Source organism: Podarcis pityusensis (genome assembly GCF_964106645.2).
Source record: "Podarcis pityusensis genome assembly, chromosome: 1".
Classification (NCBI taxonomy): domain Eukaryota; kingdom Metazoa; phylum Chordata; class Lepidosauria; order Squamata; family Lacertidae; genus Podarcis; species Podarcis pityusensis.
The window spans coordinates 66,842,329-66,870,082 of NC_138028.1; the positions used below are offsets into that span (position 1 = coordinate 66,842,329).

The window sequence follows — 27,754 nt, forward strand, 5'->3', positions numbered from 1 at the left end:
GCAAATTCCACTGTCGAACAGCTCTTACTGTCAGGAAGTTCTTCCTAATGTTTAGGTGGAATCTTCTTTCTTGTAGTTTGGATCCATTGCTCCGTGTCCGCTTCTCTGGAGCAGCAGAAAACAACCTTTCTCCCTCCTCTATGTGACATCCTTTTATATATTTGAACATGGCTATCATATCACCCCTTAACCTCCTCTTCTCCAGGCTAAACATGCCCAGCTCCCTTAGCCGTTCCTCATAAGGCATCGTTTCCAGGCCTTTGACCATTTTGGTTGCCCTCCTCTGGACACCTTCCAGTTTGTCAGTGTCCTTCTTGAACTGTGGTGCCCAGAAGTGGACACAGTACTCCAGGTGAGGTCTGACCAGAGCAGAATACAGTGGCACTATTACTTCCCTTGATCTAGATGCTATACTCCTATTGATGCAGCCCAGAATTGCATTGGCTTTTTTAGCTGCCGCGTCACACTGTTGGCTCATGTCAAGTTTGTGGTCAACCAAGACTCCTAGATCCTTTTCACATGTACTGCTCTCAAGCCAGGTGTCACCCATCTTGTATTTGTGCCTCTCATTTTTTTTGCCCAAGTGCAATACTTTACATTTCTCCCTGTTCAAACTCAGCAGATGGCTAACATCTGCCCTACATGTTAGTCCAGGTCCTTTTGCATAAGGATTTGCAAAGACTTCAGCATCCCACGTGGCCTTGGCGCTGGGGATGTGCTTTCTCTTTTCTCTAAAGTCTAAACTACTTTAAATAGCTATTGCAACATCCTACAAAATTCCTTTGTCTTTTGATGATTAATCCCATTTGTTTGGCAGCTTTAAAGCTTCAAATGCAAAACCTGCCATTATTGACTTCATCTCCCTTTTCTTGGGCTGCACAAAAGAGCACTTGTTTCAGATGGAAAGTTATGTGATTCATTTCGGCAAAGCCACCTTTAACAGTATTAGCAGGGAGGTGGCATATAATTACAGAGTGCACTTAAGTAAAAGATACCACTTTAACCCAGATTTGAAGTCAAGTCTGTAACATGACGTATGCTGGATATTCTTAATCTAGGCGTTCTTTTTCTACATCACTATCTTCAGATAATTTCCTAGGCCAGGAAGATTATGGGCTGTGGTTTGAATGCAACCCCAGGGTGTTTGACCCACAGTGCCACCTGTTAAGCCTGAAATGGTGCAACCAACTCCACTATCCCATTCTGCTGCATTTTTATACCTGCCCTCTAACCCTAGACTAGGGCAAGGCAGATGGAAGGGTCAAAGACCTTTATAATGAAGAAGTCAGGTCCAGGGCAACAGGGCTGAAATATGGAGGGATCCAGAGAATTGAGGGCAAGGGGAACTGGCCAGAAGGATGAGACTGATATGCAAAAATAACCCCAGAATCCCCTGAAACAGATAAAGAATAGGCTGAACAGATGAGGAGGTTCACATGAGCAGGATCTGCAGGGGTTTGAAATATTTCTGATTTGAAATAGCCTTCCAGAACTCTATTTTGGAAAACCATTTGCTTCTGATTTCTTCTGCAGCCAAAATTATTCACCTTTTTTAATCAATATTCATCTCAGTTATGTTCATCTGACCACGGTATGAAAAAAACCCCCATCAACTATACATCTATAGCACTGCTCCTGCCTGTTTTATAGGTTTTGGCTGGCTCTCGTGCATATATTAATGGGACCATAAATCAGTTCACTAGATACAAAATTGCATTTCCCCATGTATGGACCATTTCATACAACATTGGCCTGAAGACTCAAATCGAAAGGAGAGCTCCACGCAGAATAAGCATGCATTAAACAAATGCTGCAGAATATAGCTTTCAAATTCTTATTCTTAAGTATGTACAGGCACACGCTAATACGTAATGTACAAAATGGCTCTGAGGCTAACATTAATTAGTATCTCTCAAGCCTCTCCTGTCACTGTGATTTATGTACTCAGTCCAGTGAACCTTTGCATGTTATGAAATCACCCATAAATCAGTCTAATGTGAGGTCTCAATGGATTGACCTCAAGTCTTGTAAAAGAATAAACAGCACCATTGGGTGGCTAGAGGACTAGCCATCTCCAGGCTATAAAAATCATCAGGGAGTGCAAGCAGCTGTGTGCCACCCCCATCATGCCAGTCACCCTTGTTTACTGTTTTTACACATCATGAAACCAGCCCCAGGAAACCGTAGTGGTGTGAACTGATGCTGACCTGACTTTACGAGGTGTGAAAATATCCCTTGTCTCAGGCTCCATTCCCTGCCTAGCCAGTGTCAGTTTAACTCTGGACTTTGTTCTCTCCAGTTCACTCTCTTGACTGAATTATTCCTGGATTTCCCTCACCCCGTTCTCTTGGTACATTTTCTCATTGGCACATGTAACAATTTCCTTCAAGAACGCCTAACAAATACCACATTCTAGCATGGGTGAATGAATTCAATTGACCTGACTTTAGAAAAATAATCATTTCAGGTTTCATGAAATACATTCAAAATCACAACAAAGAGCCATAAATGCATCTTCATTGATACAATACTATTAGTATGTAGGGGCACCAAACTATCCAAAATGATTTTTTTAAAGCTTTGGGGGGGACACTAATTTTGGGGCCCCTAAATCAATGTATAAGTATTTACAAAGGTATCTTGCTTCATCTCCTCTTTACTGAAGCTGCATTGTAGAGTAAACATACCATGCTGTGCCAGTTTGCACACCATAGTCATTCAACCACTGGATGTAAATGTGTCCAGAGTTTTCCAGTGCTGTATGACCTCTAACCTCTTTGGTGGAAGCCACTAGGGCTTACAATGATACTTGAACTGTAGCTTTCTCGGATTCCTTACACTGGTGATGTGCTCATTGCTCAAAGCTATGTTAAAGTAAACTCGTTTTCTCAGGGCACATGTAGAGTTCCAGTTGAACTGAGCTTCTTGGCAAAAGCAGCTGCCATTTAAATTGGAGAAATAGCACAGGGGAGATGGGTTAACTCTGTCCCCTCATAGCCCTGAGCCAATTCAGGGAGAGGACAGACTGCTCCCAAGATGGAAAAAAGAGAGACTGGGGGAGCTGATTGCAATTTCTCATTTGCCCCACAAGTGAGAAAGATGGGGTGATGGGGTCACTGGTGTTTGCACCCTGGTAGTCAATATGGATTTGAGCCAACAAGGGTCCTCCTCCATTGCAAGATCCACAGTACCAATCCAGTCTTTACCAAGTGGCCCTGTCCTCCAGCTTTTTCCAAATGGCTGGACAACACTTTGAAATTAAAGCCTGGCTGTGAGCTAGTCAATCTTTCTCCCTTGCACTAGATACCATTCCCTGTATGCTGTCTCCTTGGTCTGAATGGAGTGACTGCAGCGTAACATGTGGGAAGGGGATGAGGACCCGACAGAGAATGCTGAAATCTGCAGCAGAGCTTGGAGACTGCAATGAGGAGCTGGAGCAAGTAGAAAAGTGCATGCTGCCCGAGTGCCGTAAGTACAGATGTCTGGAGTCTGAAGGCCAGGTTGCCGTTTCCCTTCCCCTTCTTTCCTATTCAGCATGCTGCTTGGCCAGAAATTTGGTCATTCTGTTTGCTTTGACAAAGTGCTACTCCTAACCTGATCATAGCCTTGAGTCAAGAGCGGTGATGCACAGCTACACAGGCATTGCCAAAGCACCATTTCCACACAAGCTGTCAGGGCAGGGTCATCGACAAGCAGACTGACATGGGCAAGGAAGTGGGAACATGGAGATCTGGGACAAAGATGTAAGTCAGGCCCAAAGTACAAATGAGAAGGCGGAAATCAAGGAGCAAGGCAGAAATCAGTACCAAATAACAAGAGCTAGAGAGCTGAAGAACAGGGTGGTCTTTACCAAGGGGTGCAAGGGGTGTGGTGCACCCGGGCGCTGAATTGGGGGGGGGGGCGCCAAATGTATACCCACTGTACACCAGTCCCTCTTGATTTGCAGCAGTGAAAAGCAATAGAGCAGAAGTCCCCACCCCCCTCCTCCATTGCTCTGTTACTCTGTAGCATCATATATTCCCGACGAGTCAGGAAACAAAAGCAGGTTTTTTTGCTGCATTGTTGTTACAGGTGAGTGATTCCCCCTTCCCAAAAAAGCTCAACAACCTTGAGTTCGCCCCCCCTAAAAAAAGGTCAACAAAGAACTTTGGGGGTGCTGGGCAGATCTTTGCACCCCGGCGGCTCACATGCTAAAGACTGCCCTGCTCAAGAAGACCTTGTTGCTTGAATAAGGCTTGGCTGAGTGGGCAGAGTCAGTCCAAGGCTTGAAGATACTTTGCTTATAAGCTGTCACTTTAGAAGCTGTCACCACACAGGGCACAGATATCAGCAGCTCCTGACACAAGGGTAGAATGTCTAATTCTATTGCAGAGATCATAGAGAATGATTTCTTCTGTGTCAGTGTTGGAGAGCCTATGAAAGGCCTTCCTTGCTGCTGAAAAGTGTTTGCAATGGTGATGCAGAACTACTGCTAGTTCTATCACACACCTGATGCCTGCAGAAAGCAGGCTTCGGTTCTACTGCCCACCTGCTGATCAACAGTAGAAATGAAGCTTTCTGGATCAGCTGCACCTGGTGTTTTGACATCCCAAATTCAAGACTTCAAAAGTGCCCAAGCCCCTGACTTGTTCTGATGTCAGATGGTTGACAGATGGGCAGCCCCACCCCCTGTCAGATTTGGCCCATGGAGCCAAAAAGATTCCCCACCCTGAACTTGAGACTTCCCAAAAGATAGCTCATACTTTTAACTGCTAGATCATCCCAGCTTTCAAATGGTGATGACTGCAGGATCTTTCTGTTTTGGCTCCCCAGCCTTGCTCCCACTTCTGGTCTCCTAACTCTGCCCACCCACAAGAGTGTTCCATTATAGAGCCAAGTGCCACTTAAATTCTTTGAAAAGATTTTACCCTTCCAAAGATCCAGGTTATTCTCACTAGGCATCCAAGTAGCCTGCATGCTGGGGTTCTGAGGAGGAAAGTGCCACTGAATTCTGCCATAGGAGGCATGAATGAGTTCAAGGTAATGGGTTGGTTCATTACAGTGGGAAGTAGAGGAAAAGAGTGTAGGGGGAGAGAATAACAGTGCCTTGTTGGGAATCCCTGTGATTCTCAGGCATCTCTGTGTCTGTGAAAGGAACAGAATGTGAATGTTGTCTGAAGTGGTGCAAAAACAGCCTCTGGGTCTGTGTGCTCTAAAGACGAGCATTTCACCGCTTCCATATTCATTTCTGCCTGGCCAATGAAAGGCCACCACAGATGGAGAGTAAGTCCCCAGTGGAGTAATTTGAGCTTATTCTCAAAACAGAATTATAAGAAGATGATCTAGGTTCTGTGTTGCTATAAAACAGCCTTCCCCAAGTTGGTGCTCCTAAGCTAGCATGACTAGGGATGATGGGAGTTGTAGTCCACTGGCATCTGTAGGACACCAGAGTGCAGAGAGCTGCTATAAAATTTGCTCTGAGACCATCAGGGAATTTTCCTGCTTTTTGGTGCCACTATCAGAGCATATTGACATTGTTCCTTAACTTCATTTGTTTGCGTAGCTTGATGCTCATGGCAGCCTTTCTTGTTCTGTCTGTGTAGCCATTGACTGTGAGTTAACAGAGTGGTCTCAGTGGTCAGAATGCAACAAATCTTGTGGGAAAGGTCATATGATCAGGACAAGGATGATCAAAATGGAACCCCAGTTTGGAGGAGCTTCATGCCCAGAAACTGTACAGCGTAAAAAATGCCGGATAAGGAAATGCTTGAGAAATCCCAATATTGAGAAACGGCGGTGGAAAGAGCCTCGTGAAAAAAGGAGAAGTGAGCAGGCAAAAGAAGATGTAGATGGCGAGCAATTTCCAGGTATGTGTTGTAGACGTTGCTTGGAACTGTTGTGCCACCAAAAACTAGTTAAAAGAGGAGCAAACAGGCGCACAACCCTAGACTACAATACTAGTTTGTTTATTTATTCCTGAGTCATTTATAGATTCTGAACTGGTCCCCAGAGATCACAGGAATGATTAACACACAACACCCCCCAAAAAAATTATAAAGAAAATACAACATGATTTAAACCAATTTCAGAATAAACACAAAACAGAATAAAACACATACTAAGCTCAGAAAGATCCATTATTTTTTCAAGTCATGTCAAACTTAGGACCGTTAGTTTTGAAGGGTCTACTCTGAATAAAACTTAGCTGGCTACAAGCACCTTTTCCGAAATGTAGAATGGGAGCACATTCCATAGCCTCGATCCTCTGCTTCTGTTTGTCATTCGTCCTATCTATTTAATAGAAGGGGCCCAGTTAATGTACTAGGTAGGGCTACTGCAGTCCCTTGTGCATTTGTAAGAGCAGCCTATTCACATGGGCAACACCTGCCACTCAGAAGATCCATTGTGTGGATGTGGCAGTTGAGATAGACTCATGAGCCACAGATATTCATGAGGAATTTCTAAAAGTATAAACTATTTCTCAAGGTAACATGCCGAATGACCTGTGGAATTATTTATATATCTAACCATGATATTTTAAAAGCTTGAAGTTAAGAACAGAAATCAAACCAAGTGTACAGAAGAGAGAATTTTCACACAAAGTATTGACCTTCATGCTTTTATTTTATTTTAATTTTAGGTTGTAAGATGAAACCATGGACTGCTTGGTCAGAATGTACCAAACTGTGTGGGGGTGGAATCCAGGAAAGGTTCATGACAGTCAAGAAGAGATTCAAAAGCACTCAGTTTACTAGTTGCAAAGACAAGAAGGAATTAAGAGCCTGCAATGTTCATCCGTGTTAGCAAAACCTGAGTCTTTCAAATAATGCACTCTGAGCTAAATGTAAAATCAACCTTGATTTGATTTTTTTTAAAAGAAGATATAAATTGTGTATATTAGTTTTCATTTTTGCAGTGTGGTTTGCTTATTAGTCTTGCTGGTGCAAGAGATATATTTTATAAATATTTCCTCACAAATGTATGCTGAGAGTGGCTCCTTGATGCTCCAGCTAGCCCTTAATGCATAAAAATAGTGAAGTCATTGTGAACTGCTAATAACTTTGAAATTATAGACATCTCTGTGTGGACATACCATAATCATAGAAATATTACCTGTAAATACACAGGTTGCATGCATAAATTACATTGCAAACATAAATACCTATTTGGATCCAGTTTCAAAATACTCAAAGCAGTGCCTCTGTGATTACACAACTGTGCCAAGGAATTTCTTCAATAATGCTGGTTCAATAATACTTCAGGTGCATAGTTATCTTTTTAAATTTGTATTTATAGCAATCCTGTGAGACATTTCTTTTTCCTTCGGTAGGGACAGCTACAAAATAAAGCATATTTTCTTCCTTCCCACTTTCAGAAGGGAAAGCAAATTTAAACTGTTCACATGTGAATAGAACAAATGGTAACACTTTCTGTCTGAAGGCCACAAATTAACTGTTGGGCTGCTTCTAAGTAAGAACACTATTCACATTTGCCATGTCAGATGTTACGTCAGGACATCCTGTGACCACCAGACAGGAACCTGTGACTGCCAGAAGTTGTGGAACTACAGCTTTGATCATCCCTCAAGCTTTGGCCATTCTGGCTAGGGGTTGATGGGAATCATCTGAAATGCCACAAGTGCTAAGTGGTAAGATACAGGGAAGCAGGCACTCAATTGCATCAGGGATGAGGAACCTGCAGCACTGCAGATGTTGCTGCATTCCATCAGTCCCAGCCAGCCTTGCTCATCTCTGATTTGGAGATTATCCTTGCCTGGGGATCAGAACCAAACAGATCTCGGTGGTTTCGGGAGCAGCCATTGCCTTCTAAGAGTTGGGCTAACATAAATATACAAGGTGTTGTTTAGATGCCTGCTGCAGAGGTGACGGTCCTCAGCATCAGAGCTTCAAACCTTGCTCTACCAAGTAATTCCAAGAAGGAAGAAGGGGAAGAAGCTTCTCCGCATCACTCCCAAAGCTGCTTTTGCTGGTTTCAGTCACAAAGCTTCCATTTTTCTCTCTCCATCACCTGGCAGAGGTATTGTTACCCTGATGTAATTGTCACAGGCAGCATATATGTTTGTTTCTCCTCGTTCTCTTACTAGCTTTCCAGTAATGGTTGCCATATTTCTGGCATATATTTTCAGAAAAAAGTAACTGTTGTGAGAGACAGTTTTGGTGGTGCTGGTATTATAGATTAGTATAAAAACAAAAAGTACAGCTCCAATAGGAAGTTGTACAGTGGAGTAAGTACCATTGAAAGGGGGCTGGGGTCAGTAAGTGGATCCTTAGGAACACCCATGGATGAAGCAGAAAGCTCCTGCATTTCTGTCTAAAATGTAGGACTACATTACAGACACAACTATGGCATACTGTAACAGGCAAGGCAAATGCCTTGAATTAATCCTTCACCGTCTCTCTCATAAAACCCAATATTGGCTGATGTGTGCCATGTAGCTGCAACCTGGGCCCGAAGGATAGGGATTCAGTTACCTGCCCCTAATATAGCCAGTATAATTGTGGAGAACACAACTTGTGTTCAGTGTGCAAAAATCCAAACTAGAAAAAAATGCTGAAAATGCCAGCCGTTCTCTACATACCTTTACAGAAATACCTTGTATGTTCATGTGTTTCTACTTTCAATTGCCAAAGCTTCAGAAATTTTGATACAACAATGAAGAAGGCAACAAAAAACTCTAGAGGTTATATAAATAATTTTAAGGAGCAAGCTCAAGTCTACCACAATAATGAACAAGTGCATGGATTATTAGTAACATTTTGATGTACTGGGCAAATGACTCCCAGTATTAACGAAGTCTGTATGCATCTTGCGTGCAGAGGAATGTGGGATTAGTGTGGGAGAGGGCAGAAGCATGCATGCAGTGTCATTTTGCCAGAGTGGCTCATCTGGTCATGAGGCTGTAAACATTTCCGAAGGATAAGGCATCAGTTAATTTCCCTGGAATGTCAAGAGGTGTAGAGAAAGATTCAGGTGATATATTAGAGTGTTCTGTAAATCATCAGCAGTTAAAAACCACAGTATAAAAAGGAGGGCATCTTTCTGCATTCTCTTCAGTTCTCTATGCCAAACGTAATCCTGTACAAGGACTGAGTCCAAAAGGGACTGAGTCAAATTAGAGAGTCCCCAAAACTATAATGATATTGTTGCAGGCAGTGGTCTCAGAATGAAATAACGTGCAGGGTGATGCCACCAGCCTTCTAGAGGTAAGGGACCTCCAACTATTGCAGAAAAGGAATGAATTCTGCACACAGCTCCAAAATTCCACAAGGTTTTCATTTTCAATTTGTCATGTAGCTGCTGACATTAATCATCTTGTACCCCTTTCAGAGCTGCAGCATTTATAAACAGCAGCACAGTGTGTTGGCACCCTAAGGGGAAAAAACACATTTTATTGTTTTTGACACAGAGAGATTCACCTAAGACTGACCGCTGAGCTCTGGGAAAATGTAAACACCTCTTCCAACATAATATTTGGTGCACTCGGGGTGTCTTTTTGAAAGGGTACCACGGGCTCATTATACGTGGAAACTTAAAAGGTCTCATTTGTAACTATTCCAGAAAGGATTCACCTCAGAAGACATGTGTGGTCAGCTAGAAATAACATCACTTTTCTATGTATAATCCAAACATTGTTTCAGAATCAACTACTTTTGACTCATCAGCCAGTCTGCCATTTGGGTGTCTGTGGGGTCGCTAAGCAGAAATCTGAGGAGCTAGGCTCTTAGCTTTTTTACTACAGTCACCATAGCCACTTCAAATGAGGTCCTTTATTCAATATTAATATATGTCCTTTTATTGAATGCCTCATCAGAAAAGTTAACATAATCTCAAAAGGTTGGCAGTGTTCTTTTTCTAGAGCTAAAGTGCACCTCACCTCCCAAATCCTCACTATATTCCTTCTCATAAGCCTTTTCCATCCCTGTCTCTATACTCAAGACCCAGAGACACACCATCTTCACAGTTAGTTCATTGTGGTTGTGAGTGTCTTCTCATGTATCATTTCCACTGAGTAGCCAGTCACTTCCAGTGCAAAGCCACCCAAAGCAATTGAGGGCCAATGGGCAAGGAAGGGAAGAACCAGGGAAAATTCAGGAGGGCCTTCAGCACAGGCGCCGAGCAGAAATGTCTTGAAAGGACAAGCACACTTATGAGTTAATGCACGAGATTAGGCTGATGCTAATTTTTGTGTCTCTGGTTTTCAGATATCTAAGATTCAATTATGTTTTGCTTCAATGAATTATGCATTAACTTCCTCACATTATATACTTATTCAGTCAAAATATGCATGAAATATGTAACCACTGGAGTATGCCCAGTTGCATTTACTTGCAAAAAAACAAAACACCCTGCATTAAAATGTTTTTGATTCTTCTACGCTGTGCTTGTATTAAATGCTAGTAATTGTCCCAGAAAGAGTGCTGGCTCTACTGAACTAAGTAAGAATTTCCATGAACTTAATGATTTGACTTTCACTGTCCCCAGTACTTGATTGACACAGCAGCAGCTCTGTGTAGTTGCTTGTAATTTCTTTAATATCTAATAGTATTTTGCTTGGTTGGCTGACTTTTCAAAGGATTGTGATTAGAAAGCATGAAAGAGCTTGCAGCTGAAGACAATTTGGTTGTTCCATCACCTGATAATATAGCTGTCCTAGTCCACGTTGACAAATTTCTTCTAATTTGATCCAAATAGTGGTGGGAATCATTACTTTTTGTAATAATGGTAATGCTTTTTTTTTAAAAAAAAAGAAACAAAAAATGAATGAAAAACAGAACGGCCCCAATCCAGCTAATCACTGTTAGTGGAAATTTAATTAGGACTACCTTGTTCCATTGGTTTTAATGGGACTAAGACTGCAATGCTATACACACTTGACCTGGGAATAAGTCCACTGAAGTCATGAGACTTACTTCTAGGTAGAGATGTGTATGATTGTGCTGTTAATCACACCTAATTTTAGCTTGATAGAGACTCTTAAGGTTGATTTTTCTATTAAAGAAATGAATCCCAAAGTGACACAGAATGCATAGCATTATTGCAAAGTTACTGTAAACCTTCTAGTAGTGTAATATTTGTTGCAAATCAGCCAATAATAGACCACACTTCTTCTCTTGTACAATAATTCATGCCTGTTGCACACTCTGGAACCAAAAGCACAGGTATAGATCTAGGAATTTTATACACCTCACTTACCATTTATTAACATTCTCTGTATTTTATTTTCTTACATAATCTGTAGAAACTTTACAAGCAATGAAACAGAAATGTTAGGGGGCTTATATGTACAATAGGTTTTAATAAAAGCAACTTGGTTTTTTAAAAAAACAAAAAAGGCCTTTTTGTTTTTATGTTTTCTTTGTTGTTGGTTCTTTTTTTTTGGTTCACTATGGAATTTCTGAGAAAGCTGTCATGGATATATTTCTTACCAAAGTCTTGTGTAGATGTTTTGTATGTAGTTGTCCGGCTAACACATTATTATTTTGGAATAAAGACATCTTTACTATGAAAACAACATCACTTGTTTGTTTGAGTTTAATGGTACAAGTAGATAAATGTTGTTGGCATCTGTCTGTCTTCAGAAACAATGGACTGTGCCTCCAGGGGTCAAACAGCAGTACCAAAGTGACCTACCCAGGGTGCAAGCCTGGGCAGTGTGTATGGAGGTCCTGGACTGCCCAGACAACAATAGCCCCCTCTCAGCCTCATTGATGTGGCCCAAAAGAAAGGAAAGGAAAGGAAAGGAAAGGAAAGGAAAGGAAAGGAAAGGAAAGGAAAGGAAAGGAAAGGAACACGTTTGGCACCAGCTTGGCTGCACAAAGGAAGCTTACAAGGCACCATCCAACCTTCTGAAAGGCTCTGGATTCCCACTCTGGATTTAGCCTTTTATTCTCCTAAAGATATCCCACAGAGCAGTGGGAGTTTTTCTTCTTCTAAATGGGTTACCTTCCCAGGTTCACAAGCTCCATCTGCCCCTCACTTTCCCCTACAGTACGTGCAAAAACCAGTTTCTTGACTGTTGGACCCACTATTGGTCTCATCCACTCAACTGCTGGAGCCTGTCTTCACATGCAGGGGAAGTCCCTAACTCACTGAGGGTTTGAGACCTGTTGGCTATCCTCACCTGGTTTAGCAGGCCAGTTGAAGCCATTCCCAGACACTGGCCACTGTTGCATGCTGACAGCTTCTAGGAGCGACAAGAACAGGCACATGTTGCGGGGGCTGATGATCAGAAACACAGAACAGAGAGGAAGAAACTGTTTTTGAAGGCACGCACAAACATGGGTAAGTCCTGTTGTATAAGGATAAAAAGTTAAAAAGTGTTGATGAAGACATCACAAAAGAATGAGGTGGTTCTAGAAGGCTGCTTTCCAGACACACAAAGACCAGCTCTGTATTTAGGACAGTGTGGGAGGTTCCCCCACTCAGGGTGCCAAAATAAGGGGGTGCAAAATTGAGAAGGTCCATTTGGGGGGACCCAATTTTGGCCTCACATAGGCCACCATATAACAAAGATTACCAAAGTCCACCCCAGGAAAGAAATCATCTTGGGCTTGTCTAACAAAAAAAGTGGTTCCTGTTTCATTGACTTTCAAAGGAGGGCTTATGGTACTTCTAATATAGCATTCATCAGGTTTTGAAAAGATTGAAACCATAGGGAATAAAGAGCACTTTCTGGTCACCTGAAGATGTCAGTTACTGGGGCCATTCTATTGTCTATGTCAGGAAGAGAGGTTTTGGTGGGAAAACCTACACTTAATTTTGATTTTGGACTGTGCAGCCAAGTCTCTGCTTTTCAGGCCCCACAAAACGGAAATGGCTAGGGAAAATGTGCTAGGAAACAGTCATCAAACATAGTAGAACTTGCTCTCCTGGGCTTAGGAAGAAGTGTGTTTGAATCAGAGGGTAACATTTCTAAAGAGACAAGCTCCAGCAACTCTTTTCTAGAAATAAAGCAGTGGTCCCTGTATGATGCTATTAGGAATAGCTCAGAAAAGAAAGATAAAGCCTGTCGGAGTCACATGCAATAGAGAGCAGGGGGGGGGAGTTAACTTATGCCAATTCAATTCCCTTGACCTTTGATGAGTGTTCAGATAATGCCATCACATTTCCACTTTAATAACTGCTGAGAGCAAATATACACTTTCATTTTTCCTCCTTGGAAGAAGCTGCGTTATTGCAGCCTAAAGACTTCACCAGCAAAATGGACTGCGCTAAAGTTCCTTCTAAGAGGTATTCCAGACACCTGTCATTCTTCACTCGGCATGCAAACTCATTTAAGGCCTTTATCGCTAGGCTTTCAATATCCAACCTTTACTTCCTGTTGTTTTTTACAACGTTCTGTGAAACAAAGGCGATTACAGCCCACCTGAATGATATTTAAGCATCCTCTCCTCCTATTTGTAAGAGCCAGAATGGTTTGCACATTAACTGATGCACACCATTAACTGCTCAGTAGGCAAAAAGCAAGAGTATTCCTTACACTCTCTTCCTGGCACCACAGATCTTGTACTGTTGAATTTGCAGTCTCTCACAGCTCTTGCGAGACTGGCTACTTTGATAATGGAAGACCCAAAGAGTAAACTTCGAAAAGGAAAGGATATCTAGGGAAATGTATATTGCACCCGTTAGCAGAGACACATCAATAATGCAGCTGCAGTCCAGAGTGAAAATCCTGGTAAAGGTTTACTGGAAAAAATCTGAACAAAACAGGAACTGAGAACTAATGGGAAATGAAGTTCTAGACCTAACAGACAAAATAAAGACAGGCAAATCACTGTATCTGGTTGTCATCTACCTGAGAGTTGTCAAGTAACTCACATGTGAAATGGCTGATTTTCTAACATAAATATGTAATCTTCAGATCAGCCTCCATACCTGAGGACTGGAAAGTAGCCAATGTAGCACCAATGTTTTTTAAAACGGATGCAGGGGGGATCCTGGGAAATACAGGTCAGTTGGCTTAACATGGTGAAGCTGGTGTAGTTAAAAATAAAATAAGCAAGCATATAGAAGAACAAGCCTTGCAGAAGCAGAGCCAGTATGGCTTCTTTGAGGGCAGGTGCTGCCTCATACACCTATTAGTGTAGAAAAATATAGATAAAGGTAGTGCAGCTGACACAGTGTACTTTGACTTTCAAAAGGTTTTCAGCAAGGTACTTGAGTAATTGCAGCATTGCCTCTGGCTGAACATATGGAGCAAAGTGTTCAGCATTAAATTCTAGGATGTTTGAGGAAGGCAGCTGGACTGTTGCCTTACTATACCTCAAAGAAGGCTGAACTTCCTTAGCACTGAGTTTGTCTCTATCTTTTAACCACCTTTTATAGGCTGGAATTGCCTAGGATAACCACAAAGGAAGAAAACCAATCCTCTCTATGTATGCCACCTTACAAATACGTGAGGACTGAATACAATTAAGCAGTATTATCAGTTTGTCTAAATGCAACATTTAGAACAGAAGAAGAGTCGTGCTGCATCAGACTGAAGGCCTGTGTAGTCATGAGAACAAAAGAGGAGCCTGATGGTACAGGCCTGTGGCCCATCTCCTCCAACATTATGTCCTCATATTGGCCAACCAAATGCTTATAGGAATCCTGGGGGGAATTCATGCAACAAGCAACCTCCCAATCTCCAGCAACTAGTACCCAAAGGCACATCGTTTCTGCAAGTGGAGGTAATACACAGCCATAATGACCAGTAGCCATTGAACATATGTTAACCTGCTTGGAATTTGAGACGCAATACAAAACATATCCTATCCTACTTCCTTTAGCCCCAGGAGTACAAAGAGGGAGGTTGCTGGAAGTTAAAGCAGCAGTCTTAAGCCTGGCTAGTAATGCAGAGTGTGATTCCTGGCAGGTAACCCCTTTCTACCTGACTATAAGTACAGTTGGCTGTCCAGTTTAATGCTTCAACTGCTTGTTCCGATATTCTACTCAAGGTTCTTGTTTTGTATGGTTCTTGTGTTGCTTATTATCTGGCATTTTGGCAAAACTAAGGGCAGTGCATAAGGAGGTGGATAGCTGAGTTGGTTAGAGCGTGGTTGCAGGTTCGATTCCTGTAAGGGACAGCTGCATATTCCTGCATTTATGATTCTGTGAGATAAATTTCTGAGCCTGGTCATGGGCTTCAGGCTTATGTACTCCCTCCCCTCACGCTTTCTCTGCTTCCTTCACTGCCGTAAAAGGCAACCACTAGATTACCTAGAAAAACCTCAAATTCAAATACATGCTGCGGCTCAATATTTACCTTATACACTTGGTGGGTGGAATAAGTTGGACTCACCCTAGATATAATCCCAAATGCTGAATAAATATGAGGAGGTCCCAAAGTAGTGTCACCAAGGATATTGGTGCAAGGAGGGGGGGCTTGCCACCATCCCACACCTATTCTTCCCAGGACACAGAACACACCAGGCAAGGGACTCCTGTATCAGATCCTAGCAGCTATGTAATGGTGTAGTCCTGACTTGTAACTTATTTGCTTGTTTTTGTTAATTTGTGTCCTTGGTAAGGTGGAAGAATAGGGGGAAGAACACTGAGCATGCCGGAAAATATAAATAAAATACCACTAGATGGTGCTAAAAGCACAGCTATTATTTATATAGTATGTGTTTTGTGGTTTGAAAGACTTGAGGACTATGCAACTGGAGACTATTAAAGAGTTACAGGTTTTCATCTCATTTTAGGAATGTGGAATAAGCTGCTCAGTAGCATAAACTATCTTATTAAAACACTGCTTCTAAAAAGTGATTATCTAGTCAGAAAACCTCCCAAGCAGGGGTTCACATTCACAAGGGCTGACCCATCTCTGGCCTAACTACCATTGAAACTTCAAATCCACATGCAAAGGGTCCTAGGATATGCCTGCATGCATAGCTGTTTCTGGGGCAAAGACTCACTGAAGGCTCCCATATGTTCACGTAAAGCAAGGAACAAAGGTAAAGGTAAAGGGCAGTCGTGGCCGACTCTGGGGTTGCGGCGCTCATCTTGCTTTATTGGCTGAGGGAGTCGGCGTGCAGCTTCCGGGTCATGTGGCCAGCATGTCTAAGCCACTTCTGGTGAACCAGAGCAGCGCACGGAAACGCCGTTTACCTTCCCGCCAGATTTGTACCTATTTATCTACTTGCACTTTGACGTGCTTTCAAACTGCTAGGTTTGCAGGAGCTGGGACCAAGCAACGGGAGCTCACCATGTCACAGGGATTCGAACCGCCGACCTTCTGATCTGCAAGTCCTAGGCTCTGTGGTTTAGGTTGTGACAAATTCTCTGCTTCAGGTTTGCCAACTCTCTCCCCCACCCAACTGTGCCTGCACGGCCTTAGTGGGGAACATTTTTAAGCCCAAAGGCCACGTGCCCTTCTAAGCAGCCTTGCAAGAGCCACATACCAGTAAGGGGTGGGACCATGGGCAAAAGTCGACAGCGCAACAAACGTGGACTCTACATTTGTACCCATCAACTAGCTTCTACACACACACTGCCCTCTGTTCTCCATCCAGGCAAGAAAGAGGCACTCTCAGAATTCAAGGACACAGTCTAGCCAGGCAAAACGACTCAGCGGGCTTGTCATTACCTCAGCAACACACAGTGAACCTAGCAACTAGCTTATCCTCTCAGCTGCGAATGAATTTAGCTGCAACTGTAAACTCTCTTCATCTCTTAACAGTGCAACATAATATACACTGTAGCTATGAGAAACATGTAGAGGAATTTCCACATTGTTTTCAGGAACAAAGACAGACCTGGCCCACCCATGCAGTGGGGTGAACCAGCGGTGGAAAATGAAGAGGTGGCGCTCCCCTCACAGCTTCTGCCACCACCAGAGGAGCAACCAATGTAAGGGAGGTGTTGGCATTGGCAGAGTGACACAGCATTCTGCCACACAGATTTACCGCCAGTGGCAAAGCTCTCCAGAACAAAACTCAGTGAAAGGGAAGCATTCCCAAAGTCCTTGTAGGGTTTGCCCTCACACATCCCAGTGAGACTTTGCAAGGGCTTTTCCATGAGGTGAAGCCCTTACAAACCTCATGCCCCGTCCCCCAGTGGGAGCAGGATGTTTTGCTTCAGGTTCCAATACTTTGTCCTGTCTTTTAACATGTTTAAGATTTACAATATCTCAAAATTGATATTGAATATTACTTTAGTCTGACAAAATCTGACCACTTAAATTTTATCCCAGTGGCATTATTATGGCTCTTTTTTTATGCATTTGTCTTTTTGCATGTGTGCTGATATTGTATTTTATCTGATTTTTGGTGTGTCTTTTAATTTTTATTGACTAAATTGGTTTGCGTCACCTAGAGGGCTAGGCAAACATGTGACTTAACAATGTAAACAGTAACAAATAATGCACCAGACATGTTAATGGTGACTCCCCAAAGCTTTTGTTTTTATGTCACACCCTTCTTCAAGGCTTGTGACTGACAAAATTTATTGTTGCACGAGCTTCTGTCTGAGGGCAACTAACCCATTACTTCATGTCTGTGAGGAGACATATTACACTAGCTGACAGGAAAAGTCTTCTTAAAATGTTTCCCAAGACATCCTGAGCTCTACATAACCTGTCACCTCCAAAGCTGTTATACTTGCTTTTAACCTACAAATATCAAATCCTAACACTCTCCTAGGTGGGGAAGGAGACAGCTGAGTTAAGAAATCTTTCATTTTTAAAACAGGGTAGCAATATCTAAGCAGAACTTTCAGCTCAATTCTCATGTGCTTGGCAAGGTAAGGGTATTCTCGTCCCCTCAAGAGCTCCTAAGGTTAGGCTCTGTTTGGATTAAAATGAGCTCGTCCCCTTAGAACCCAATACTAAGACATTGTCAAGAATATATAACTTGTTGCAGAAATGGAATACTCAGGATGAAACTGTGAAATCTGCTATGATTAAATGGGCACAAGATCTAGGACATAATATCATGTTTGCTGACTGGGAACAGTTGTGGACCACAGGTATGAAATTTACAGCATGTAATGCCTTAAGAGAGAATATTATGAAAATGATATACAGGTGGTACATGACACCAGTCAAGCTTGCAAAAATCTACCATGTGACCGATAATAAATGTTGGAAATGTAAGGAAAATGAAGGTACTTTTTTCCACCTTTGGTGGATGTGCCCAAAGATTGTAAAATTAATGAATGTTAGAATGATGCTGGATAGAAACTAAGTGGTCTCTAGCTGAAAGGCTACAAGGGAAAATGAAAAAAGGGTTTATTATGTAATATGTAAAAATCTAAAATTACAACATTTTTATGATTAATGATTAGGATATTAAAAGAGGGGAGGGATTTGCTGAACAAAATAATTGAACTGGAATACAAAAAAGGAAGGTGTGAGGAGGTCCTGGAAATAAGTAAATGAAGGTTAAGTAATGGAAGGAAAGAATTGTTTTTAAATATTTTTACTATGTATTTTCTTTTTTATTCTTTTTTTTTCTTTTTCTTTGTGTGTTTTGTAAAACATTGAAAATTTTAATAAATATCTTATAAAATAAATAAATAAAATGAGCTCGTCCCCATTCCTCAGTTCATGTAAAGGAGGAACAAAAGAAGCATGTGGGGTTTAGGGGTGCTCAGTGCATGGAGGGACCTTTCCATGGTGCAACAGCAAGGCTCTGAAAGCAAAATTTCACCATGCCATTCTCACTTTGTGCCTGTAGAGGGGAGTAGATAGCTATTTTATGATGCACCATCACTCTACTTTCAGCTAATGAATCCTTACCTTCCATTGTAAAGCCTGAACTAACATCATTTACACAGGTAATGTTCAAATCCATTTTTCCCTACCTCTGAATGTCCACATCTATAATTTGCATATAATTCCTGCTTCCTGTCTCTCTTTAACAGCACCAAAAGGTGACCCGTTTCATATTTGGAGAGCCAGCACGCCAGAGGGAGAAAGTTTTTTCTGTCCACCATCTAGGCCAGAGAATTTTCACTCTGTTCCTCCAATAGCTGGTCCTTCCTCCCTTCCTCCCTTTAAAGGGGCTCCTTTTACTGCTGAGGCTTTGTGACTTTCCAAACAAATGCATGAAAAATGAACATCCAAGTTGCACACATTTTAATGCACTTTGCACACATTCTTCCAATAAAATATACTTTGTTTTTTGTGTGTACATTATGGGATCTAAACTGCAGCACAAACTCTGGAGAAGTGCATGATTGAACTGATAGTGTGTTCCAGTCTGCAAGTACATGCAGGGACACTGAATCAGGTTGGCTCACTGTGGATCAAACAAATTTCTTCCCCATCCCTAGCAGAAATAAAACTGCATGATGGGGAAGGAGCCAGCCTCCTCCCCACCTGTTATTCTTTTGCTTCGAATTGTCGCAACAGCAGCTACAAATCTGAAATGAAAAAGAATCTCCAAATTATGCAAAACTTAAGAGTTCTTTGGCTTTAAGATGCTAAAGCCAGGATCTCTTACTCGAAAGCAGCCTCACCAGTTTGTGAAGATGTGATTTTTGGCCTATGTAATAGCCTGCATTCCTTTTATTGTTAGCACATGCGCGCGCACACACACACACACACACACACACTGCAACCAAAGTGGTCTCCCCTTGAAATCTCACCATATTCTGCCACCATGAAATATCTTCCTGAATCCTCATATGCAAAAAGTGGACTTCCAATGACTATGGTGTACCCTCCCATGGCTGCTTTGGAGGCCAGAGGAAAAGACAGGTCCACAATGCCATTTTGAGGCTTCACCCACTGGCCTCTTCGGTTCTCATTAGGATCCTGGGCACAGGGATAAGACCAAAAAGACTGTGATGTTTGTGTGGTTTGTAACATCACAAAAGCAGTCAAATACAACATTTCCTGTTTGCCCAGAGCGGACACACAGGGGAATGTTGCTCCAGCCAGGAGGACTTCCTGTCACACCTGGTCTGGAGCATCCTCCCCCTGTATGTGACCAGGTAGATGGACTTGACCTTCTGAGACCCCATAAAAGGGCTGGTCACGCAGCCCTCTTTCTCTTGATGCTCTTCCTCTTGTACTATCTTGTACTATTTTTGGCCCTTTTCCCTCACTGCCATGAAGGCAGCAAAAATAGGAGGCAATGTCTTCTGTCCCAAACCACATTCACAAGCCAGTTTTGAATGTAAATATTTTACAAACTGTGTAGTCCTGCTTTAGGATTCCAGAAATAAATAAAGGGCAAATGAGGTGAATATCTATATCTATATGTTTATTTTCAAATGCAGGTTTGGGAATAGCTATCCGCGTGCCTTTCCTCCCTCTAAGCCAAACATCCCTCATAATGATGAGAGTGTGTTGAATCTCACTCTTAATGGCATGCACTTCAAATCATTCGACCTGTACAGTATACTTAAATTACCAATTAACCCTCACAAAAAAAGATCAGGTCGGGTCAACTGAAAAGATCAAGGCTGTCTGGGCACTTCCATTACCACCATGAAGCAATCAGGAATAAACCAACTGGCAGTTTGTGACCTCAGCCCCCAAACAAAGGTCCCGTGCTTTGTGATTAATGGTTGTATGGTTCACCTTTTGTTCCCAGACAAGCAGTACTTAACCAGCTTTCATTTCATTCCATTTCTTTTTTGCATTCTGCTGATCAAGAACCTTCAGAAATGTGCCTTCCTGAGAACAGGCGCTAGGAAAGAAAAATAAAATAAAAACAATTTCAGGAATTGGGTTTTTTTTAAAAAAAAGGTTCCAGAATTATGGGGGCTCTGGCTCATGATCTTGTCATCAGTTGCATTTCATACAAAGAACCCAGATGAATCAGACTACAGGTTTGTTTAATCCAATAGCCTGTTCCCAGCCATGGCCAATCTGCTGCCTATGGACAGTCTTAAAAGCCAGGCATGAGTGCAGAAGCCATCTACTGATTGTGAGTCACAGCACATGATATTCATATAGCCATCATGACTATAGCTGTCAGGAGCCGTCCTACTCTCAAGAAGGACCCTGGTAGAGACACATGCCTAACTGGCATGTTCTCTCCCTCCTGGTCGATCGTTTGGGAGCTTCAAAAGCTTTCTTCTGCCCGAACATCACAGCGACTGATGCCAAGAAACATCAGCACACTTAGGGATCCGCAGAGTCTTCGCAGCTTGCGTAACAGACCTCAGCAACTCAGCATTTTGGCTAATCTACTTTATTTACATGTAAAACACTCGGAGCATTCTGACTTAGCTCCTTCCTCTTTCTCATCAGACAGCAAAGAGGAAGAACAAAGGACAATATTCCCATTTCACGGAACACAGTAACACAAACATCCTGTCTCCGTCACTTCCCACTCTGTGGAATGAAAACATACAACGTCATGTGATAAGACAAAAATCCCATGACTGCAGAGACGGGGAATTAATCTTCAGCAATAGCCTTCCCCAATCCCCCCTTTAAAGCCATTTAAACTAGCAGCCATCACCAAAATCCATCAGTTATGATCATCATACTTGTTTACAATGATCAAATAACATATTGATTCATAAGAATATGTGTATTAAGAATCTAAAAATGTCTTTAACTGACACAAATATTTATTTAGCATTAAGCAACAGCTATATATAACATCCGGATTAGTTGATGTGGAAATTTTGTGATTTGAAGTGTTTTTGGAACCTCAACCACCATAGTGATTATGCAGTGCTAAGTCACAATGTCTTGCCTGAGAATGATAGCTGTTAATTGCTTTCATGAATATGGATCTGAAAACTTGCCTACAACAGAAAGGTGCCATGCACTTAAAAATGTAGATTAGCCATGGGAGCAAGGGTAAATAAGTCTCCACTGGCATATTACCCTCTGAAGTATCAAATATGTTGTATTAAGGGCAGCACAATTAATTGGAAGTCAAATATTACTGGGAATTTCACATTTTGATGTGAATATTCATTGGTACCAGATTCAATATATGGTTATGAACTCCTCCCTGGCTGATTCCAATTTTGAGCCTATTTGACTCCAAGCCTATTTTTCACTTCTCCGTAGCAGTCAAGGGCTGAGGGGTGTCAAAGACCCATTATCATTTTTGCAGGAGGGTCCATGTCTTCATCTTCCTACCAGCCACCCAGTCAACATGAAATGGGAGCTTTTTAGCCCCAGGGTAATCTTTACCATTTGAAGCAGGGGGTAAAAACATGCTCCCCTGCGGTTGTTGTTGTTGTTTCTGACAAGCAGTTTGAAAATGGGGGCCATGAGGGAGGTGTCCCTGGACCAAAAAAAAGCACACCAAATTTCAGACAAGCATGTCCAGGGACAACTGTGCTTGTTTATTTTACCTTCATTATAGAAAAATGGAAAAGTCACACTTTTCTTGTTCTCCCCTCCCCCTTTCCTGGAAGTGTTCTCTGTGAAGAAAAAGAGAGTGCTTTGGGGGTTCGGTGACACACCTTATTAACGGCGCAAACCAGCTCAGAGACATGAAAGCTTGTTCCAAATCAGCTGATTCACCTCATTCTGGGTATTTACAGAAGATGGAGGGGAAAAAGGAAGCAAGGGAAATATGGGTAACAATTGATTTGAGTACCACAATGGCATCTGTTTCATTTCTTTTTCTTTTTAAAGAAAATATCTGCTGTTGGGAAATTTGAAGTATTTCTTTTCACTCTAGTTAGCTGTTGCCAGCAACTACTACACATTCACTACACAAACTCTGGTTTTGTATTCTGACTGACAACAAAAGACGACAGGAGCAAATCCACCAGTGCTATTTGGACTTGCAAACCATGGATAAGCATAGAGAACATTGTCATTCAACTGACATTTTCTACAGAACCCAGTGAATCGGGTTACTGCAACACATATGCTAAGGCTCATATATTCAGGATTTCAAGGCTATTCTTTGTCTCTTGGTGACGCTTTACACTGTGATTTCCTCAATATACGTTTATCATAGGATTTTGATGAGAAAAGACCTGTCTGTTTTTTACACACCCACACACCATGCCAATTTCTTCTTTCTTCCAGCAGCGATGCTCAAGAGCTAAAGCATTGGAATGCCTTTTTTCATCATGAGTAAATGACATGTTACTTACAGATACTTATACTGAAGTCCTGGTGATTTTTAAAATGAAAAGCAGCCAGGGATTCGGAAACACAGGGGTGGGGTGGGGGTGGGGGTGCTTAACTCTTTTCTCATCAGTCATTTTTCTGTTAAAAATCACTCCTCTGGCTGGTCCCCCCGCAATCCAACAAGAGTCAGAGTCCCAGTATATGTTAATAAGTGATTGATTTATATAAGCTCACTACTCTAGGTTCCAATTTTTTAAAATCATGTCTATGAGAACAGTGGCATATATGATGACTTCATCACATATCAGAAAGGTTATGATGACAAACAGAATTCTCTCTACCATAATAGCCCTCAGAGAGCTACAGTGAGTCAGGAGAGATTATGTGCTCCCAGAAGTATATAAAGGTTCACAGGTGGAATTCAGCTAAACAACTGTGTGAGAAGAATGGTGTCCACTTATGCAATGGGACTTTCCCACCCTAGAGCAGATTTAGGGCGGAGGAGAGGGGGAGAGCATTCTGTTGCACAAGGAAAAATCCTTGTGCTGATGGAACATTAGCCGTAGTGCTACACTGAAGTCTTCCCACAGAGTAGAATGAGATGCTCATATCTAGTGCTAAAACAAAGTACAGTACCTAATATGCTCCATTCTGCTGTCACAAATGTTGCTATGGGGGGGGGGGCAGGGACGGAGAAAGGGGGTGTGGCGGGGCGGGCCACCCCAGGTGTCACCACTGAGGGGCAGTGACAAAATGCCGAGTGGGACTCACTGCGAGGTCTGCAGCACGCCCAAGCCACGCATCTCTTCTGCGAGTGATGCAGTGGATTGGGTGCCCACAGACTCCACAATGCCCCAAACGGTCTGCCTGCTTGCCTCCCCCTCAGCTGAAAGGCGGCTGAGTGGGAGGAGGCAGGCAGACTCCTTGGAGGCCCCACGGCCCTGCCCTGGGTGCAGGGCATGTGTACCGCCCCAGGGGTCCGACTGGCTTGCTTTAGGGGGGGGGGCTCTAATCCAGCACCAGGAGTATGGATGTGGGGTCTCTTGCGCCATGTTTTTGCCACCAAGTAATGCCTACCAGCTTGGCTGGTGCCAAGTGTTCCCTTCTCTTCTCAGTAGGCAATTAGCAGTGAGGGTCTCTCTCTTCTCTGCAGAGAGAGTATTGCCATTCATCACTTTCCACAAGAAGAGGTCTCAAAGAGAATCAAAAATCCATAAAATTCAAAACACCTTGGTAATCAATTAAAAGCCAAATCCATAGAAAAAGATACAATATAACCCCCCCAAAAGTCTTCATCCAACAATAACAATAAAAAGGATGGCTCCTACCCCACCCCATTCTGACTGACAACAAAAGATGACAGGAGCAAATTCACCAGTGCTATTTGGACTGGCAAACCATGGATAAGCATAGAGAACATTGTCATTCAGCTGACATTTTCTACAGACCCCAGCGAATCGGGTTACTGCTAAGTGATGACTGCCACAAACTAGGCTAGACATCATAACAAAGACTTACCCATGTTAATGACCCAAGGAAAATGGTCTTAGCCTGACAGCTGCAAACTGACCATTATGGTATGTTTCCTTCAGAAGAAAACTGCACAAACTCAGGTGTAGATGTACCTGTCTGTAGCACATATCTATATTGGGTTCAATGGCTTTTGAAGTGTCTGAAGCCTCAGAATAGAGCCTTCCGGTCTATCAGTTTTGTTCTGCAGTCCATCATATTGACCAAATTGTAGCTTCAGAAGCTAGTGATCATGCGTGCTCTATATAGCATGCAGAGAGCTTAGAAGAACTTGGGGGGGGGGGGTCCAATTAGAGAGTGCTAATTGCTCTCCTCTTATGCACCTGCACAAAAGTATAAGCATAAGAGCTGCCACAAAAGTTGCTGTAAGAGCAACAAATTGGTTTTTAATGCAGTACTTTCAGAAGATGAATGCAGTCTGGTATTTCCTGGTCCAGCCTCTCATCTCTCCTACCTGGTATGATGCTGTCATCCTTTAGTGCTGATGATGGTGTGAGCGTGTCATAAAGGGATGTCTGTCGCACACTCCTTTCATATTCAGTATCAAAGACAGTTTGGTCGAGACAAAACAGGTTCCCCATTCTGCCTTGGCAGAGAAAGCAGAGGGAAAGATGTGTGAAGATAGAATTTGTCATCACAACTACTTAATCTGTATATTTTTCGGAAAGGCAAAATATTTGTCATAACCCAAGCTTAAGCCCCAACCTTGTCTAGAGCACTCTGGAAGTCTAGACAGTCCCATATCAGGATGTAGCAGGTCCAATCTCTACTTCACTATCCCCATCTCACCAGAATCAACTCTGGAACACATTGTCACCAGCTAAGACAAGGCCAGTTGCTCAGGTGCTTCTTTGTGTTGTCTCCTGTTCTTCCTTAAATTCAGAACTGTTGTGCATAGATTCACTGCAGGGTTTTTGTTTTTAAGGCAGTTCAGCTTTAGAAGCTTCTTCTTCTTCTTCTACATTTATCTACAGTCATCTCTCTCTCTCTCTCTCTCTCTCTCTCTCTCTCTCTCACACACACACACACACACACACACAGCATAGTGTGAAATGCTTTAGGACAGTGGCTTGACTCCTATGAACACTTCCCTGGGAACACATTGGGACTTGCTTCTTATATATGTGTATTGTTTCACTGTTATCACAGAATAATAAATGTTATGTGCAACTCCTCTAATTGTCAACTTTGAATTAAATTGTGGGGGCATCACCCTCTTTTGTGACTTCTATAGATAGAACGAATCTATGTTTAATATTCAGGGAGAAGGGCATGATAATATTGCAATCAAGCAGCCAACAAATGAGAAAACTAAACTTTTAAACATTTCATAGGTAGGCAAGACAAATTCACTATTTGCCCTATAGCCTTTAAAAGATCTAAATTGTAGAATATGGGAACTCTATATACCGAGATGGGCTAACTCTATATCCCAAGATGCACAGAGTATTACACACGGTTTGATTTGATATTCCAAAATTGCTCCCAGGCCCAGAGCCTGCAATAGCATCATTAACCTTAGCTCCAGAATTAGAGTTTCTACTTCAGTTCTAAAGTTCCATTAGCCCAGAGGCTATTTTCATCTTTCTGCCATGTACCCATGCGATTAGTGCTGAAACGGGGCATGTAAAAATTGACACAGAGTCTGCATTTATTTCTGCATGCCTTTTTGTTCACTGGAAATCCTCAGCTGACCTGAGAGAAGGTTCATGCAAACAAATGAGAGATGATCACAAAGTAAGGCTCTTCACATACATTAAGAGCACAATCCTACACATGTTTACTTAGGAGGAAGTCCCACTGAGGTCAATGGGATACGTCTAGGTAAGTGCTCTTACCTGGATGAAAGGAGGGTATCTTGATTGGTAAAACAGCCCTTCTACCAACATGCTCACAGGATGATTTGACCACAGTCTCATTCTCTCTCCATGCACAAGCTATTAACTTGTTAAAATCTTAGATTGCTTTGTTTTGTTTTTTACTTCTTTCTGCTTGTTTCATCTTTCTTTGAGATTTGCTATTTGATTTTCCATGCTAGTCTCTTCCTCTAATCCTCCTCCTCTGCCACTCTGTCTCTATTCTAATAGCTCTACATCTATGTTTCATTGCTGGTGAAACATAGCATATTTGGGGGGAGCACATAATATAATCACACAAAAGTAATATAAGCACACAAAAGGTTTATTGGCAAGCTGAAAGGATGAGACGCGTTCCAGGAAAACATTCCAGGAAATATTACTCTATAGGCATGTCCCTATCTGTAAATCTCTGTTGTCTTTGGAATGAGTAGAGATGTCTAAAGCAGAGTCTGTATTAATTCAATGGCAAGATCAGGTCATCATATTATAGTTTAGTTTTAATGTCCCCAGTTTCTGAAGATGGCTGTCATGAATGCACATTCACCCTTCCTAGTGCAAATTCAGGCTTTCTTTTTCTGTAGGCTCTTCAGACCCTCATCATTGGAGGAAGAAAAAAGACCAAGTTCCTACTTTTCACTTGATAGTGAAGAAAATTATGTATTTTTTTAAAAAAAAATAAAAACACACACATAGAGCAATAACTTTCCATTAATAATGTCACTTTTTGCTTTAAAAAACCCCACTCCATTTTAATTCTGGGGACTTCTTTTTTACATTGTGCCATTATTTTGGGTGTGATTTGCAGAGTTAACATTGTCTTGTCTTGTTATTTTGTAGAGACTATCACAAGGAGCTGAAGCTGACTTACTGGCATAACCTCTCTGGCTTCAGTGAATACACACCAGGGATGGATCTACCCCATTGTGTTCCAAAAAGAAATTGTAAGGCAATAATGTATTTTACACACACTCCTCTGAGCCCAATTGCTCTATGTGGAAATATCGAAATAGACTGCAAAAGGAGGATTCGTTTCAATTTAATTATTCCTGGTAACTCACTGAGAGGAAGCACAACATCTGGCTTCTCTATCTACGTTTTCAGAAGATTGATTAGTACCAACGAAAGGCAGGCAGATGTATTAATTAAGAACTATAAATGGAAAGTGCATGTCTTAGACCCAGTTCAACAAGCCAATATGGACATGGTAAGCAACTGAGAGGGACATAGGACAGAACGTGTTTTAGTGCAGTGGGCCATGTTAAGACAGTTAGCATGAGTCACCTCAGATGTAATCTTGTCCATTCTTCAGCCATAGTTAAGGAGTTAACTAGGCCATAGTTAAGGAATTCCACTTCATAGGCAAATTTCCCCTTGCCAT

General features: G+C 42.1%; 1 protein-coding gene and 1 long non-coding RNA gene across 2 annotated transcripts in view; one reads left to right on the forward strand and one right to left on the reverse strand.

The window, feature by feature from the left end:
* Positions 1-11,512, forward strand: part of SPON1 (spondin 1) — a 259,770-nt gene extending 248,258 nt beyond the window's left edge. The window contains exons 14-16 of the mRNA XM_081012053.1: positions 3,304-3,468; positions 5,583-5,846; positions 6,620-11,512. Coding sequence (XP_080868179.1) covers positions 3,304-3,468; positions 5,583-5,846; positions 6,620-6,783 — 593 coding nt within the window. The 3' untranslated portion in view covers positions 6,784-11,512. The remainder of the gene's footprint in view (positions 1-3,303; positions 3,469-5,582; positions 5,847-6,619) is intronic.
* A 465-nt stretch (positions 11,513-11,977) lies between these two features.
* LOC308486275 lies at positions 11,978-24,976 on the reverse strand. The gene is made up of 4 exons (XR_013991013.1): positions 24,506-24,976; positions 20,513-20,621; positions 19,573-19,741; positions 11,978-12,219 (listed from the first exon to the last, which is right to left on the reverse strand). It is a non-coding gene; the product is annotated as an uncharacterized lncRNA (long non-coding RNA).
* Between the last annotated feature and the right edge of the window lie 2,778 nt (positions 24,977-27,754).